Source organism: Athene cunicularia (assembly GCF_003259725.1).
Source record: "Athene cunicularia isolate RWA chromosome 4 unlocalized genomic scaffold, athCun1 chr4_part3, whole genome shotgun sequence".
Lineage (NCBI taxonomy): Eukaryota > Metazoa > Chordata > Aves > Strigiformes > Strigidae > Athene > Athene cunicularia.
Genome location: NW_020799100.1, coordinates 7,958,281 through 7,974,632, shown reverse-complemented (window position 1 = coordinate 7,974,632; position 16,352 = coordinate 7,958,281). Strand labels below are relative to the sequence as shown.

The 16,352-nt window shown below is 36.6% G+C and overlaps 1 protein-coding gene across 4 annotated transcripts in view; it reads right to left on the bottom strand.

Annotated features, from left to right (window-relative positions):
• LOC113479918 (phosphatidylinositol-binding clathrin assembly protein-like) overlaps positions 1-8,563 on the bottom strand; it is a 23,814-nt gene extending 15,251 nt beyond the window's left edge. For 2 of the 4 annotated variants that reach the window (XM_026848315.1, XM_026848320.1), the window contains exons 1-7: positions 8,427-8,563; positions 5,796-5,871; positions 4,863-4,965; positions 4,595-4,688; positions 4,379-4,490; positions 3,178-3,284; positions 2,532-2,573 (exon numbers count right to left, since the gene is read on the bottom strand). In XM_026848315.1, the coding sequence (XP_026704116.1) occupies positions 2,532-2,573; positions 3,178-3,284; positions 4,379-4,490; positions 4,595-4,688; positions 4,863-4,965; positions 5,796-5,871; positions 8,427-8,546 (654 nt within the window). In that variant the 5' untranslated portion in view covers positions 8,547-8,563. The remainder of the gene's footprint in view (positions 1-2,531; positions 2,574-3,177; positions 3,285-4,378; positions 4,491-4,594; positions 4,689-4,862; positions 4,966-5,795; positions 5,872-8,426) is intronic. The other 2 variants (XM_026848316.1, XM_026848319.1) reach the window with 1 other exon arrangement.
• Positions 8,564-16,352: the final 7,789 nt, after the last annotated feature.

Sequence of the window (16,352 nt, the reverse complement as noted above, 5' to 3'; positions counted from 1 at the left end):
ATGTGTATAAGAGACAGCCAAAAGAGCCCATACTTTTACCTTTCAGGAGGAACAATAGCTTGCAAAAGGCACCATGTGACACAGACAGACAATCTTTATAGCAGGAGACTATACCCTAATCCCATAAAGTTTTTCCTGGATGTCTTTTTTTCAAGGCCACTTTAAAACTTATCTGTATGGAAAAGCATATTCTATACTTATTGTTTCTAAAATCCTCTAAACAACCCCCTCATCAACCATAAAACCTAAAACCAAAAAACGCCAGCAGCTTCTCTGAACTTTCTCATTGCCGCAGACATTCAACAAAACAGAGATGAAATTCTGAGTAAAGAGATCTTAGTAGTTTTATGTCAGAAGAGATGCCTGGGCTAATGCAGACATTATAACTTGAAAAAGTCAGTATTTCATGACTCAGCCTCACTCCCCCCACCCAAAGACATCTGACAGACTAAGCCATAGAGAGAAAAATGACCCGGTTGCATGCATGAAATACAGTAACAGCTGTAAACAGAAAGTAAGCAACATCATTGTGAAACAGGGCACCTAACAAAGGAAAAATTTTCTTTATAGGAAGTGGCAAAAGTGGCAGTAGTGTGAATATTAGAATCAGGGAAGAAAAACAGTTATACAGCAGCAGTAATAGTAAACCTCTAAAGAGGTAAAAACCATTGTTGCCAGGATCAGGTCAAGGAAACTCTGAAATATGCATATCCCAGAACAGAATATACACCAGAAATATAAACGAAGTATTTGGAAAAAAAAAATATGGTAGACCAGAATAGAAATGAAAGACATGATCCTGTCAGAACTTATTTCAGAAACATAAGCACACTGAAACCCAAATTTTTGTGAAAGCCTAGTATTAAGAAATTCTAGCAAATTATTTTAATGTGGCACTAAATGGACACACAATTATTCAACTCTTATTAAATGCCATGAAATTTACTATGGAAGTGAAATCCTTAGTGGCACTGAAACTGCCAAAATACAGGGGATGCTGACAACTACCATCACAATGCAGAGAGCTGCCTTTCATGTCTAATTGCACTTACAACAAAATAGCTGAACTATTAGATAAAAAACGCTGTGAAAAGAGTAGATATGTTTTTGCTCACTGAAAGTTTCAGATATAAAAAGCAGCAAAATGAAACTAAATCCCATAATCTCAGTGAACCAAGAAAACACTGAAGAGCCTTATAATGACCCAATTAACTGGACAAGTTCACACAAACCCTGTGAAGTACAACTTCAGACTTGAGTGTAATTTGATTAACATAATACAGACCAGCTGAATACTGCAGTACTAATTGAAAGACAGAGTAAGATGCTAAGATCAAACATGAATAGAAAACATCCCAACTACTGTTTTCACTTATTACCTGCTCTTACCCTGCTGGTTAGTCATATTTCTTTCCTACCACAGAGGCCTGTAAGTTCTTAAAGAGGTTAATATTAATTGCTAGGAGGAAGAATTAGAGATTTGTACTTTGAAACATTTGATTTCAGATGGAAATCATACCATTGGCAGTAATGAACAACACTGACAATGGAAGTTTGTGGTTTAGACTTGATTTCCATATTTAAAAGACACTGATGAAGTTCAGGTAAAGCTTCACAGTAGATATATTTTTACATGATTAACCTATGAAATTGAATTTGGTGAAGGTAGTGCAGGATTCAATGTGACTGTTCTAAAGTTTACACATTAGATTTTAACTGTTTCTCACTGACTCCACTTAAAACAGTTTGAGTACTCTAGACCTCTAAGGCACTCCAGTTTATTGTCCGAGTGACAGATTGGCATTTATTCTACCCATCAGGTTACTGTTTACTACAGAAAGAATACCAAGTACCTCTGCCCTGCTGGGTGTGTCCTAGGTAAGAAATACAACATCCCTATGAACTGAAGTAACTTGCAATGAGTAACTTTGTGTCCTTCTGTGGACTATCAATGTTTTCTGTTCACTGGGTCAAATCATCTTTATCAACCCCTTTCTGCCCCTCAATTTATCCTTACCAGAAGGTGTTCCCCTGAAATTCACCTTTTAGACTAAGTGTTCCAGCACACCACCTGTGTTGCGCATGGTCCTCATACTACTGTGTATATTGAAGCCAGTGTTGTGCGCTGATATAGAAACAAATCTATTCAGACCTCAGGGGAAAGAAAAAAATTCTTGACGGACTAGCTAATTGTAATCTTTAAGTGTGTTGGAAGACATTAAGTTACAGTGAAATTAAAGGTTTTCCTCATGGTAAGGTGCTTGTGGCTTACATGCCACAGAATCCTCTGTGATAAAAACCAGAAGTTCTTGAAAAATATTTCCTGGGAGTTTTATTGTTTTAAACAATCAAAAAAATCTTAAGAGCTGCAAAGTGTGAGTACGCAATACACTTAATCCGTGGGAAAAGTCACCATACTCAATACATAGAAGAGGATACATTCTTGAGATGAATGATTACTTAATGATACACACCAACCTTTAAAAACACAAAGAACAAAATAATTGGGTTAATATGATATGTACACTGACCTGAGTAAGATCTGGAATGTCACCCTGATCAATTCCAACTTGCTAGGTTTACAAAAAACAGAAGGGAAAAAAAGTACATTACTACATGCAGTGGCAATAAAAATAAAAACCAGTGATGTCTGAATGTTACATAGAAACTAACATATTAAAGGGATATTCATAACTTTCTGAACTGGTAAGAGCCTCACTAGGAACACACCTTAGAAATTACAAACATTAAACTGCATCTCAAAATAAACCCAACTTCCCATCCAGCCTAACTTTTTCATGCAGAAAAGCTTATGAGGAGCCTTAGAAACACCCACTCTGGTTACTGGAACTACTTCTCCATTTTGAGCAGTTACAGTAAAGGAGAGCGCCGTATACACACTGTAACATTCAGTTGACACAATCTGGACCATTCATGAAATTTATAACACCACCTCAGAAAGTTTACTATGTTGTCTGGCTAATAAAAAGGATACCCAAGAATATCACTTCAAGTTAATGAGTGTATACAATCTGTAAAATATCTAATATGTAGAACACTTCCTTATATAACAAAGTTAAGCAAACATTAATCCATTTGAGAAGTTGTTATTATTAATATAGACTACTGTACCAGTACAGCTAAATGATATCCTTTCCATGGATGCAATTTATTTACCTCTGCTACTTTGAGGAATTCTGACAATTTGGTCATTCTGGCTAGAAATTTTTTGTAAATATCCAAGCCTTCTTTGCACTGGTTCTTCTTCATATCAAAATATCTTTCTGAGGATGCAAATAAAACTCTTGTGAGATAACAGCCTCCCTAGCAAATAGCTGACACAGTATTATAAAAGTTAATTTGAGACAAGCTTCAAGGAGAGGACAGGAGTAACTTAAAGCTATTCAGATTTTAAAGTTTACAGAAACATCTGACACCTTTTGTAATAAGTCAGAAAAATCAGTGCTTTTCTACTAACTATTTCAGTACATTAGAAAATAACACAAAGCTTTATTAAACATGGTTGCGAATCACTGCAATTGTCAAATCAGGTATTTAGGTGAATATTTTCAAGAAGTCATCTTAGCTGGCAATAAGGTAAATTATTTTATCATTTGAAAATATTCCTGGTATACAATTACATTTTTAAACCTTGTATCAACACATTTGGATGTTTGTAAATGGGTTCAATATCCAAAAGACATCAGAATGGCTACTGAAGTGGTGTATATATACTGAACTGACCTACCAAAAGGAATATCAACTACATCCTTACTTTTTATGGTTTTGCCCTATATACTTAAAGAGATATTTCACTGATTAAAAACTAATGGATTAACAGAACAAACTGATTGGATGTTTTCACTCAGAAATTTGCTTTAATAGTTTATTACTATTATTATCATTACAAGGCTTTGCTAAGAGTCCATCAATCTTTGGTAAGATCCATCACTCTTTGCTAAGAGTCCATTAAAACCCCCTACATGTCATCTACTAGGCTTGTGTAGATTCAGGTAGCAGGTAAAAATGATTAGTCAGGCTATGAAGAAACTGCAACTATACTCAATCCACAAAATACCACATGTTACTGATACTTCTACAGCCCAAGTGCCAAAGCTTATCCACTGCACATTCATGGCACCTTTGTTTTAGTCTCATCAGTCACCTTGTTATCAATAATTTCTGCTTCAAGATGTATTCTTCAAGGTAGAAGTGTATGTTTAAGCCTATGGTAGTTGCTACTGAAACTAAGATGGACTTAATTTAATGGTAAAGGAGCAAAGAATTTATTAGGAAACTACAGTCAGAAATTGTCTGTATTCTTTATTCTCTCAACATCTTTCACAAAAGTTCAAAAGCTAAAAAAATTCTCACATACCTAAAAGATTAATAATCCCCTCATTGTATGCTGCAAAAAGTCTAATGGAATCTTTAAAGAGGAGCATAAAGGCAGCATTTATAACACCATTTGTTAGTTCATTTGGATTTGCCTGTGTAGAAAGCAATGAGAAAGTAAATTAGTATTTAATAAAATAATTAAACTCTCACTTCAAAATGAGAGCATGTTACCTAACACTGAGCTTAAAGTACTCACATCAAAATCAAGGAGTGCATCAAGCTGGTTCTGTATGATTGGAAGGGTTTTCAGAAGCTTTTCAGCATTCATAGTTCGCATCACTCCATCTATCCTACAGAGTAGAAGACACACGTTTACAGGTTACCAAAAGGCCTCAGCATATTATGCTATTTCAAGAATACTATATTGCTTCAGAAGAACACCAATCTATAAGCTCAAGAACAACTGGTATTTCCCTCCCCCCTCAATATGAAAGACCAAACAAAAGAAGCAATAACAGTCTTACCCTCTTTTCATTTTGGTGAAGTCAACTGCTACAAGTCTATATGAAAGTGCTTTTTCATTCAAGTATCTGCTATACCGCCTAATGAAGGTAGACATATCATAGCCTAAGAGTTAAGCATTTATAAAAGTTAGACATTTTGAAGGAGTACGGTTTCTTTCAAGTTCTTTTCAAGAACTATTCTCATACTAGCCCATTTTACATCAACTTGCATAAAAAGCTCTTCATAGGCACTTTCCAGACTCTTGAGATTCATTGTTTTTCACCTTGAAATGTAATGTTAGAGTTTCTTTCCAGCTTGCTAAGATTAGGAAAGCATTCATTGCAATTATGAGAATAAGCACCTAAACACATTAAAATATTAGACAAGAACCAAGTAGCTCTTACTAAGATGTACTTGAAATTAGACTAAAAATGTATTCCTAGTAAAATGCTGAAGATTTTGTAAACTTACATGCAATTCCTCAAAAACCACATAAGGACCCCAAAACATTTTCTACCACTGTAAGTAATTAAAAGACTTCCCAGAGATTTGAAGGAATTCTCTCTATTTATACAGCACATGCTTGTTACCATTCCATGCATCTTAACAGTAAACAGTTAATCCTAAAACACTAAAATGCAACAGCAAATAATAGATCATTACGTTAATATTAATCAGGTTTATTCTAGAGTTCACCTTTTTAAATTTACAGCTATGTATGCACATGATACCTATGTTACAGACAGATTTCTAGCACTCAGCTAGGTAACTCAAGAATTGCACTTTCCTTTTGTGTCTACATTCTTGGTTGGATATTCTTTGGTGCCTCATGCAATATAAGTTATAATACCCTTTCATTTAAAAGTCATTTGTCTCCTAGAGTACACTGACACAGGTACTATCAGAGAGCAAAAAAGACAGTAGAGTTATTTCCCTTAGTGAAAGATCCTTACCCTGCATGGCACTTTTGTCCAGGTAGTTATTTAAATTGAACAAAGTGTTTCGGGATGCAAGATACTGGATAAAGCGCTGTTGGTGAAGGAAAAGTTGAGAATATCATTGTTGTGAGAGCCAAAACATTTCAGCATATTACAGGAAAACTACACTTACCTTGTAACTGTTTCTAATAGCCTCTATCAACAATAGAAATTAATTAAAAGGGAAAAATTTAAAGGAAAACTTGAAACTACTGATTAGCAATGCCCCTGAAATCCAAAACTCCATTGGGCAAAGATATAAATTTAAACTAAATAAAAAGATATCACTGCCAATAAATAAAAGACAAATAATCCTAGAGGAAGCTGCTTAGTTTAACTTTTTAGTTTAGAACAAACAAGCTGGAAAACAAAACAAAGATACCACTTGCATTGCCCAAGCTCCCAAGGTTTGCATAGCTCTACTGCTGCTGTAGAAGTGGGAGGCAGATTTAGTTACAAGTTTAAAAGTAATTAGTAACAAAAAAGCTTCTGGAAATGTGTTGAGCAGCAGCACTGGGGCTATATATACATATATAAAAATAAGTATGTTGTAATGTAGTGATCTGACTAAACAGCGTTTAAGCTTTGACAAATAATAGCTGGCTCTGTAAGAGACAAACACATCCAGACAGTTTTAAAGGTTTCTCTGCCACTGTTCCACACAGATCTCCTGTGATTGTGATTTCTTGACTTTCTTGCTTATTTGTAAGTGTTCAAGTCCATAAAAGAGGATTATGATCAGTATGGCTTAAGGGACTTGTTACAGCTTTGATCTGAATCCCTCTGCTGCCACAGCATGCATGGCCTGTTCCTTCACCTTTCATGGTGGAAATCCACCTGTCTGCCAAGTTTTAACTATATCACACTCCACAAAACTAGCATTTTTTCAGTCAGGCTCCATATAATACCTGCTCTTTGGGAGCTGTAATGAGGGCTTAGCACAGCAACAAGAAAATGCTTCTCACCAGTACTATTTAAACTGAAAGCAGTACTTTCACCTTCCGAACGATTCCCCAACTTGTCACATACCACCTCATCAGTAACTCTGCATGTGTTTTCAGCCTATAGCTATAGAGTTCGTACAAGTCTATAACGTGCAGCTTGCCTACCAATAGTTCTGGCACTGTTTTAACTTTTTATTGTTTTCCACTTGGTTTATCTGGTCCTTGTACATCTTAGTACTGCATTCAAAAAGATACAGAAGAAAAACAGTTTCAACACAATTAGGAACAGGACAGTGATATTCAAAAGGTGTATATAAACATTTCAAAGTTAGCTACTGTTCTGAATCTCATTTTAAAAGGGCCAATGCTAACTCACTCTCTCCACATGTCAGGGGTCTGTATTGCACAACGCACAGGCAAGAGCAGTTTTAACCCATTTTACCCTAAACTTCATCACAAGAAACAGGTAGTCACGCTGAACAAGAAACTGCAAGACAGTGATTGCTCAGACAACATTCTGTCCTTCTGCTATATTTATTTGTACTTAAAATAGAAGCCCAACAGCTGATAATTTTTTATCTGTTTAAGAAAAAGGCCTCTTTTCATGTATTAGAAGAGCGAGGAGTACACTCATGTTCCACCTGAAATGACAGAACTAATGTTCCAGCTATATTCTCTCAGCAGTTATAAAGGAACTCTTTTTGAAGTTTCAAATGCACCCATTCAAAGCTGAGAAACAGTTTCGGTACAAACATAAAAATTCAACTCTTCTGCTACTACAAAACGCTGTATGGGCAAACAGGTACTGACTGGTAGCCCACAACTCTTAAGTTTTGATTTTTTTCCTATGGTTCAATTGTTTGCTTTTTTCTTTCAAGTTTCAGTGTGTAGACATGAACTTTACTGGAAGAAGACAGAATAAAATACACAAACTGATTTACACTATTCAATTTAGCTTTATACTTGGAATAAATAATGAATTCTACTTGATACTACCTTTTTATTTCAACATATCATCTGTCGAAACTACAATGTAAGCACATAAGAAACTTGGGGAAGTGTTAACAAAGAGCACACTATGTTTTAAAAGTTACTGTAATTAAGTTCACAGAGCTTTGGAGAGAGGAGGCAACACTAAGTTTTCAGAGCAGTTTAATGGCTGGAAGCATTTATCTTTAAGAATCATCATTTCAGTATTACCAGTTGCCAACAGTCATTAACTGGGAGAATGACTACACATCTATGTTCAGGACTAAACTGTCACTTGACCAAGAAAAGTTGATTTTTTAACTTAAGGACTGTGTAAGAGAAGCTACATTTCTAATGCCATGTTATTGTCTCAGAAGCTTTAAAAACCTGATGAAATAATTTAAGTGAACTAAACGCAATAGAAACCTGTTTTGGAAGAATGTTAATGGCAACAACATATGAAGATTTAGCCCATTGTATGATGATTTGACAGATCAAATATTCTAGCCACCATATTCCTCCTCCCTTTAGTAAGTATTCTTATTTGTTAATAGGTTGGCTGTACACTTATGGAGTGCTAACAAGACTTATGCTGTGCTCTTACTGATAAGCACTAGCCTAATGAAGTAAAAGATCATCAGAAGTTTTTTAAAACACTGTCAAGGAAGCTTTAACAGAAGTAATTGTGTCTTACCTCATTTCCATACATCATGAGGTGGTGTGTTGTGATTAGAGCTTTGAAAACTACAACCCAGCTACTGTTTGCAGTTCTCTCAAAGAGTGTATCTGCCAACTGTGGAATATTCACATTCATTTCATTTGTGCACTGTATTAGATCTGAATTAAAAAAAAAAAAAAATCAAAGCATTACAATGAGTTATACTCTCAAAGAGGATCATCACGTTTTGTGTTTTTAACATTAGGAATTCATACTAGAAGCATTGGTTTAAGAAATAATTGAGCTATTTCACATTCCTTGCTCAAATTCACTGCATTTTACTGAAAGACTCCAAGTATGAACTTCAAAGGTATTTCAATAAGTTTATGGAGTCCCCATATCTCATCTATAAATAACCTGCTCCAGTAGAAACTCTATGTCCAAAATATTGTCTGAAAGCCAGTGCAGATCTTCTGAATGCTCAATGCCTGAAGCCACTCAATCCAACCAAACAAATGAATATCAGAGAAGCAAGGAGAAGCTGAGACATCTACACCTCATGAAATCAACAGGCAGCAAGTACCCTGCAACTCTGACCTAAGCCTCAGTGCTGACACACATGACAGCAAATGAGATGCTATATACCTGTAATAAGCCTCCTTAAGAATCAAGAGCAAGAACTTGCATCTACATATCTTTCCACTTTGCTAAAACCTAATCACCAACCTACTGAGTATTTTGTGGTGGATCATGGCACGTCTCAGACTTTCGTACAAAAAAGGCTCTTTGTGTCCAAGACTGATTATAAACTCAGCAGCAGAACATTAACTTGGGAGGTCAGAGACAGCGAGCTGCAAGTCTCTGCCTGAGTATCACTACAAAACCAGAACAGGCTCCAGCAGATACATGGGTAAAGCGCCTGCCTGGGTATGCTAGTGAAGGCACTTGCTGAAAAGAGAGCAAAGAACTGAATCCAGGACTATTCTAAACCCCTCAAGACATGCACATTAGGCATTTATTCTCTCACTGAGCTAAATTTGGCTCAGGTGTGATCAAAGTACACCTTAAGGACTGGGCAAGGCCAGTAAAACAAACATCCAGTTTGAAAAGCTTCCTTTGTGGCCTCTTAAGCCAAGTCTGTGAGCAGGCTGTTGGCTGCAGAGCAGCATTGCTGTTTATGTGGTTTGTCTTATAAGTACTTGAAAAAAGGCAGATGCTTGGGAAGTTGGGCAACAATTGAATACAGAGGTGTTGGCACCACTGAAATGCCAACTTCTTTGTCTTCTTAGCAGCATGGGGAGGACAGACTACATTATCACAAGCCATTTAAACATGAACTTATAGATCACACACTGATAGTTTAGGACTTCATATAAATGTTCATATAAATATTGCACTTAGAATTTATACCTGTTCTAGTGCACAGAATATATTACAGATGTATCTTAATTAAAGGTCTGTTTATTAAGAACATAAAGTCCTTTGATTAAGCATCACTGTTTGAATAATTTAATAACCAGAGTAATTTTAACAGAGTGAAGAGTTTTAGATAGTATCTTGTCAAAGTAGAAAGCTATAAAATGCAAATTCTAGTAAATTACTTATTTCACTCTGATGTCAAAGGTTCCAATTATGGACAAAAGTTGGGATGAAAACTTTCATCCTTATTAGTAACACACAAAAATGCTGAAATAACTGCACCAAAAAAAGCGTGCCCTGAACAGTTTTAAGCAAGCTATACATCAAAACCTTATTGTTGAGTAGTATTAAAGTATTTCAGTATTTACAAATGTGAAGATTCTCAAAACCAAGTCATTTGACAGATGCTGCTCACCACTCATAGCTGTATCATCAAATTAAGTAGTACTTTAAAATTTGTAGAAAGCCAAACAGTCCATAGACAATTATTGCCCCAATTCCACAATTTATAGAGAAAACTTGAATTTTAATTCAACGGCCTCATCCACTGAATGCGAACTTTGTTAGGCCATTTCTAATTCTCTCAAAACACATTAAGGGAAGTCAGTCTTCCTAAATCAAATCAGTTTATAAGTAAGCATTATAAAGCCACTGCTATTAGATCTTGCTTAGTATTCTTCATGTAACCAAAGTGTCTGTAACCATCACAGAAATGTTACAGAACTGTTACAAGTCCTATTCTCAGTTTCTAAACACCAACCAACCACAGACAACACCAACAAAACCTCCACAAACTCTGTACCAAGCCATACCTATTACTACTAGGTAACAGTTAAAGAAATTCCATTGATCTGCTAAGGTCAAAGACCACACAGATAGCCTACTGAAAATATTATTTCTGCACAAAGTCCTTTCCCTTCACATGACCACTAAGCAAGTCAAATTCTTCACTGAAGATTTTCAATATAAAGAGTGGTTATTAAAGAATAGATGAAACCGGGAGGGAAGATCCAGGTTAAAACCAAAAAAATTTCCGCTCTCAAGTCAAATTAGCCAAGCTAATTTCATTCATACTTTGCCAGCAATCTCCAGAGACTTTGATCTTGTCACCTTCCCTCAGATAAGGTCTTCTACCAGCAGTTGTTCCAGTACACCCTAAGATGATGCTGAACACCTGGGAGATCCCTTGCATATACTTATGTCTAAGACTGGAATCAAATGTGTTCTTATAGTGCTGCTCAGGCACAATGCGACAGAAATCCTACTGTTAGCAACTATATCAAATGTTCTAACTGATCACCTCTCCTTAAGCCACACATCCGTAAAAAAAGCTTTGGCTTATCATACCATCATAAAGGTTTATTACCACAAAAAAACATCCAGATGATGCTCCCTCAGAAGGGAGCAACTGCCTTCTGCTTTGGCCTACAAAAGAAGTCTTCCATCAAGTGCCAGTAATAGAGTGGAAGTTCACAAACCTCAGGTGCATTTGAGAAGCTCACGTGTTACTGTTTTATTCTACAAGTGTGGTTCCATGTGATTGAAAAGCACAGTTCCAGTAATTCTGTAAAAGCGCTAGGAAGGTTTTCTAGCATGTGCTACTCACTTCTGTAAGGTACGAGCCTGACCATTTTAAAAGGCAACCAAAAGGAATACTCAGAGTCTAATTCAAGCTGTGCTTCAGGTTAGAGGACCTGAGTGAGCTGCAAGTCCCATGCACTTTAGACACATGCTGAAGACAACACATACTGGCTCCCCTGAAGACAATTTTAATTGAGGACACTTGGCACAATTATAGTCTTTGGTTTCAAAACCTTCCTGAATGCACAAACACATAAGCCACAGTTGCCAGTATAGAAGACCACACACCTAGGCAAACAAAACACCTCTAAAGTACTAAACTAAGAATGAACAGTAGGAAAAAAATGTTAGTGCATTTTATAGACCAAAACTGGACTTTCTTAAGAGTGTCTTGCAAAAATATAAATTTAAAAGGACTCTTTAATAAGGCAACTCAGGGCAATTTTTAAAATTATTATTTCACAACCAGTAATAAAGCTATGATCACATTTGAATTCTAGTAATTGAGATGCACAAAAAAAGCAAGTGTCACTTCTCTATTATGATTCTTTTAAGTCTACAATAGGAATATCTACATAGAAACAACTGTGTGGATCTGTTACAGCTGGCAGCAAAGGAAGAAAAGGCTATTAACACCATACATCTGGAAATAGAAAGGAACACATGCACCTGAGAGACTGACAGCTGGGAAACTGTAACATGGATGTTGGCCGTAAAAGTTGGAATGAAATGTGTAGGGCAAGTGATGCTCATTTTCTTATCACACTACTTATATAAACACTTTACAACTCAAAGCATTTTGCCAATTACCAGGAGGAATCATTTCAACTGCAGCAAGGGAAACTGCGGTGCTATTTCTAGAATGGAATTTAGAAACATGTTAACATCACACAGGAAAAGAAAAAAAAAAAAATCAAACCACTTTAAACCATAAGAGTACCACAGGCATTTTCAAGCAGCCTGGAAAAGCTGTAGAATCTTAACTGCCTAGAAGAGTATTAGAATTTCTCTTCCACAGCTTATCTGAAATACTGGCACATCATCTATGAAACCATACAACTCTTTGGAGAACAGCATACATAAATACAGATATTATAAAAAATATATATATTTCACGCTTTTTTTAAATTATCAGCCAGGCACTGACAAAACCTGACACTTTTCCATTTTCAAGTAACAAGAAAGTCATAATTTTCTTGATTCAGGATTATCTCTCTCAAGAGAACTGTAAATACTTATGTTAAAGACAACCATAATGGTTTAATATTCCCACATTTCTTCCTTTTTGTCAAGGATTCAAACTGCTCTAGGAAAGATGTAAGAATTAGGACCACTTTCCTTAACCCTAGCAGTCCTGAAGGGAAAAAAAAAAAAAAAAAAAAGACGACTTTTTTTGGAAGTTGCACCATAAACTACAAAAATATAAAGCAAAAGAGCCACTTTAGCAAACTTTGGCAGCATAGCCTAAGGAATGCAACAATTTATGCTGGAAGACTTAATTAAAAGATTGCACCTGACTAACAGCAAGAAATATTTTTATGCACATATGCTCTTATAGTGCAAATTTAATAGCAACCTTTAAGTTTCATCTACATAACAACCAAGTCTGACCTTAAGTTACTTCAGCAGAAGCAACACAATTCAGCTATTCCATCTTACGCCCCCACTGAACAAGGATACCTGATGGCCCATAAAGTTTTTAAAAAAAATTTAAGCAGCTTCTAAATAAAACCCACATTTATAGATTACAAAAACATTAGCTATTTTTTGTTCAAGTCAAACTTCCTCAATTACAGTACTGAAAAGCTTCACAGATAACTAAAGAGCTTCAAACTAAAGACATCCACCTTACTGCCACCTATGCAAGAGTTCAAGAGTATTTCTTCCTATTGTATCACAACTTACATATCTCTGCAAGAACCACACTACATCAGCATTCACCTGACAGTCATGAGCTCTAGCTGGAAAAGTAAGAACGAGGACAAAAACAACGTAAAACTGATAGTCATAACGTCACGTTGTTGGCAAAACTTTGAAGTTTGTGATGATTTTGTGGAGACCTGAACTTTCTCCTAAAGCAAAAGGCTTAAGAGCTTAATTGTTACATAATACAATTTTGCAGTATTGAAATTGCAGTTCTTACAAGATTTTCAAAATTTTTCTATGTACAGGAGTTTTAACTTCTGATGAGTAACTACCTTCCCCTTCCCTGCACTTCTTAAGTGGGCTGTATATAAGTGAAACAAGATTTTTTCTTTATTACTATGCTCATTTAAACATTTAAGATGTAATTAATTTAGGGGTTTATTTTTCTAAATTTTGGTCTACATGGAAGTCTACTCTAACAGTTACCAACCTGGCTACAGCTTTAATTTATTACTTTTTTATTATGGCTTTTCAATAGTTAGCCAAAAAGAGATACGCCACTAAAAGCAGCATTTAGCCCCACTCCACTGCAACCCAAACTCAAGAGGCTGAGGGGAAGTGAGAGAACCGACACTGGGAAAGAAGAGAAGACCGTCAGGTGCTCCACTAAGAGAAAAGATCAGCTTCTGTATAACGTTTTATATTATCCTAAAATATTACAAAATACTACAGAAATAGTTCTGCTGACTTATTTAGGACATCATGACCTATTTAAAAGGGAAAAAAACCCAAGTATCCCCATCGACATAACTTATGGTTTGGGAATTTTTTTGTGTTTTTTTCTGCTCTTCAAGAAAAATACAACTCAGCTGTTAGTAGCCAGAAAAAACCCAAAACTCTTAAATACTAGCTGACACACTGCATGTGTAGCATCTTTCCATAAATACCCATATTGTAACATTATAGTTTTTCTTGCTGAGGAAGCTTGGCAATAAGGGCATTTTAAGAATTAATCTGAATAGAGTGAACAAACTGATACTCCTCCACAATCTCTGATGCAACTACAGCAGCTCTCAAAAACATGTTCGTGGTGAAGCTTTTTCTTGAGCAGCAATTACAAGTAATACCAGATGGTGCAGCATTTTGAATGACACACACATGTAGCTTCCAAAGTGCAACTACCAGCGTTTTGCATTAAATCCAAGCTATGTCTTCCTTCATAATTTACTTAAGTTGAAACGTACTCACACTGTATCTTTGAAAATACATTGTGTGATTTTCCCAGAGATTACAGTAATTAAACTAGTATCTTACCTGCTTGCATTTAATACAAGTCAGCTTTGTGTACAAGGGAAAAAATAAGTGTCACACAAAGGCCTCCAGATGTTTGAAAAGCAGCACCTGGGTATACTCAATGAAGACTGGAGAATGTTCATTGGGATTTTTTTTTAACCCCTTACAGAGATATACGTCATACCCTATTTCACATCTTTTTTTTTTCCTCACCCCACCAACACATTCCTCTATTTCCCGGTCAGAACAACAAGCTTTTTGTTTGTCTGAGACCAAAGTCTGAGAAAGTGAATTACACCAAAACACAAAATTCATCTGGCACAGAAGGGGACCTTCAGGAGACAGCTCTCAACAGGTTTGTATCAAAGGATATTCAAAAGGCAAGGACAGCCAAAAGGCAAGCTCAGTTTATGCTATTCTCAAGAGTTTTTTCAAGTTTCCACTTTCTTGTTTTGTGGGTGTAGCTTATAGCAGATGACATTATTTTAAGGACATCTTCAAACAATACCCTGTACCTTTTAAGCTTCAAAAGCTTTCAAACTATTGAGCAAACTATCACCACTTTCTGGCTTCCTGTTATGTTGCCATTTCTGGACGCAAGGGTTACCTCATTAAGTTGTTCTACCACAGACACAAGAGAAGTTAACTTTAAAATGGTATCTTTAGAAAAAAGAAAATTGCCAGTTACCCAATTTAAGGTTTTTAATTTCAACACAGTGACTGCAACATTCACTGCCGTAGCTGGATTCCACTTGTTCAGATCAGTAACAAATGAGGTATCTAATTGGTTGGTTTTAACTCTTTGATCCACATCAAAAGCTCTCACACAAGAAGTCTGTATTAACAGACAAGCATCAGAGCGCCAAACTATCCTCAAACAATACAACCGAGTATGCTTCTTCTGAAAGCTTTAACAGCAGACTCCCCTTAGTACCACCAACTTAAACAAGTCCTGCAAAACTACCTGCCTGCTCCCTTGACTTTGAAGAAACCAGCATAAAGCTTCATGTCTTCTCGCCTCTCCCTAATGGAAACATACACGCTTACTTCACTTTCAACAGACAGTGAAGGGGTAAACTGCACCACATACAAGGTTTGAAGCATTCAGTGCACTTTTTGAGCAAACAGTAACTTCAATTGCTATCCAGTTACTAAAACCTGAAGCAAAGCAACACCACTGATACTTCTGTAGATATCAAGGGTAGCTTTCTGCATCTTCTGGCATACAGATTGGAGTTTCAACATATTAAGTTTAAATATATCAGCGGCAGCATACTCTCGTTCTGGAGAGATTGGTCCACCTTCGCCCTACCCTTTACTTCGCCTCAAGTCTTTTTACCTCGCCTCATGAGCTGTAAGACACAAAGCTATGATTTTTCGGGAAACTTCAGAAATATTTAAACGGCTGCACTCCACCAGATACACAGAAGGACGGAAGAGTCCTTAAAAATTGAACTCCTTGCTCACAACAGTAAGAGCACGCCACTTAATCCACCTTTTCCCCAGGTGCCGGATTAATAAGCACTGCTGCATCCAGAGCACATAAACTTTAGTAGCTCTCACTGGGAAGAGTTCAGAAGGTTGTAATATTTTTGTTTCCCGGGCGCGACAGGGTGTTACAAAGCTCACTCCTTCCACGTGTAAAATAAGTTTTAAAGAGCAAACCAGTCAGCTTCATCCAGCTTTAGGCGACACGCTCCCCCAGGTGCAAGCGGCCGCGCTTGGCTCTCCCCTCCGCCGCCCGCAGCAGGAGGGTTGCGAGCCCACAGCGGTTGCCCCGCGGCTCACCAGCGGCGGGCGAAC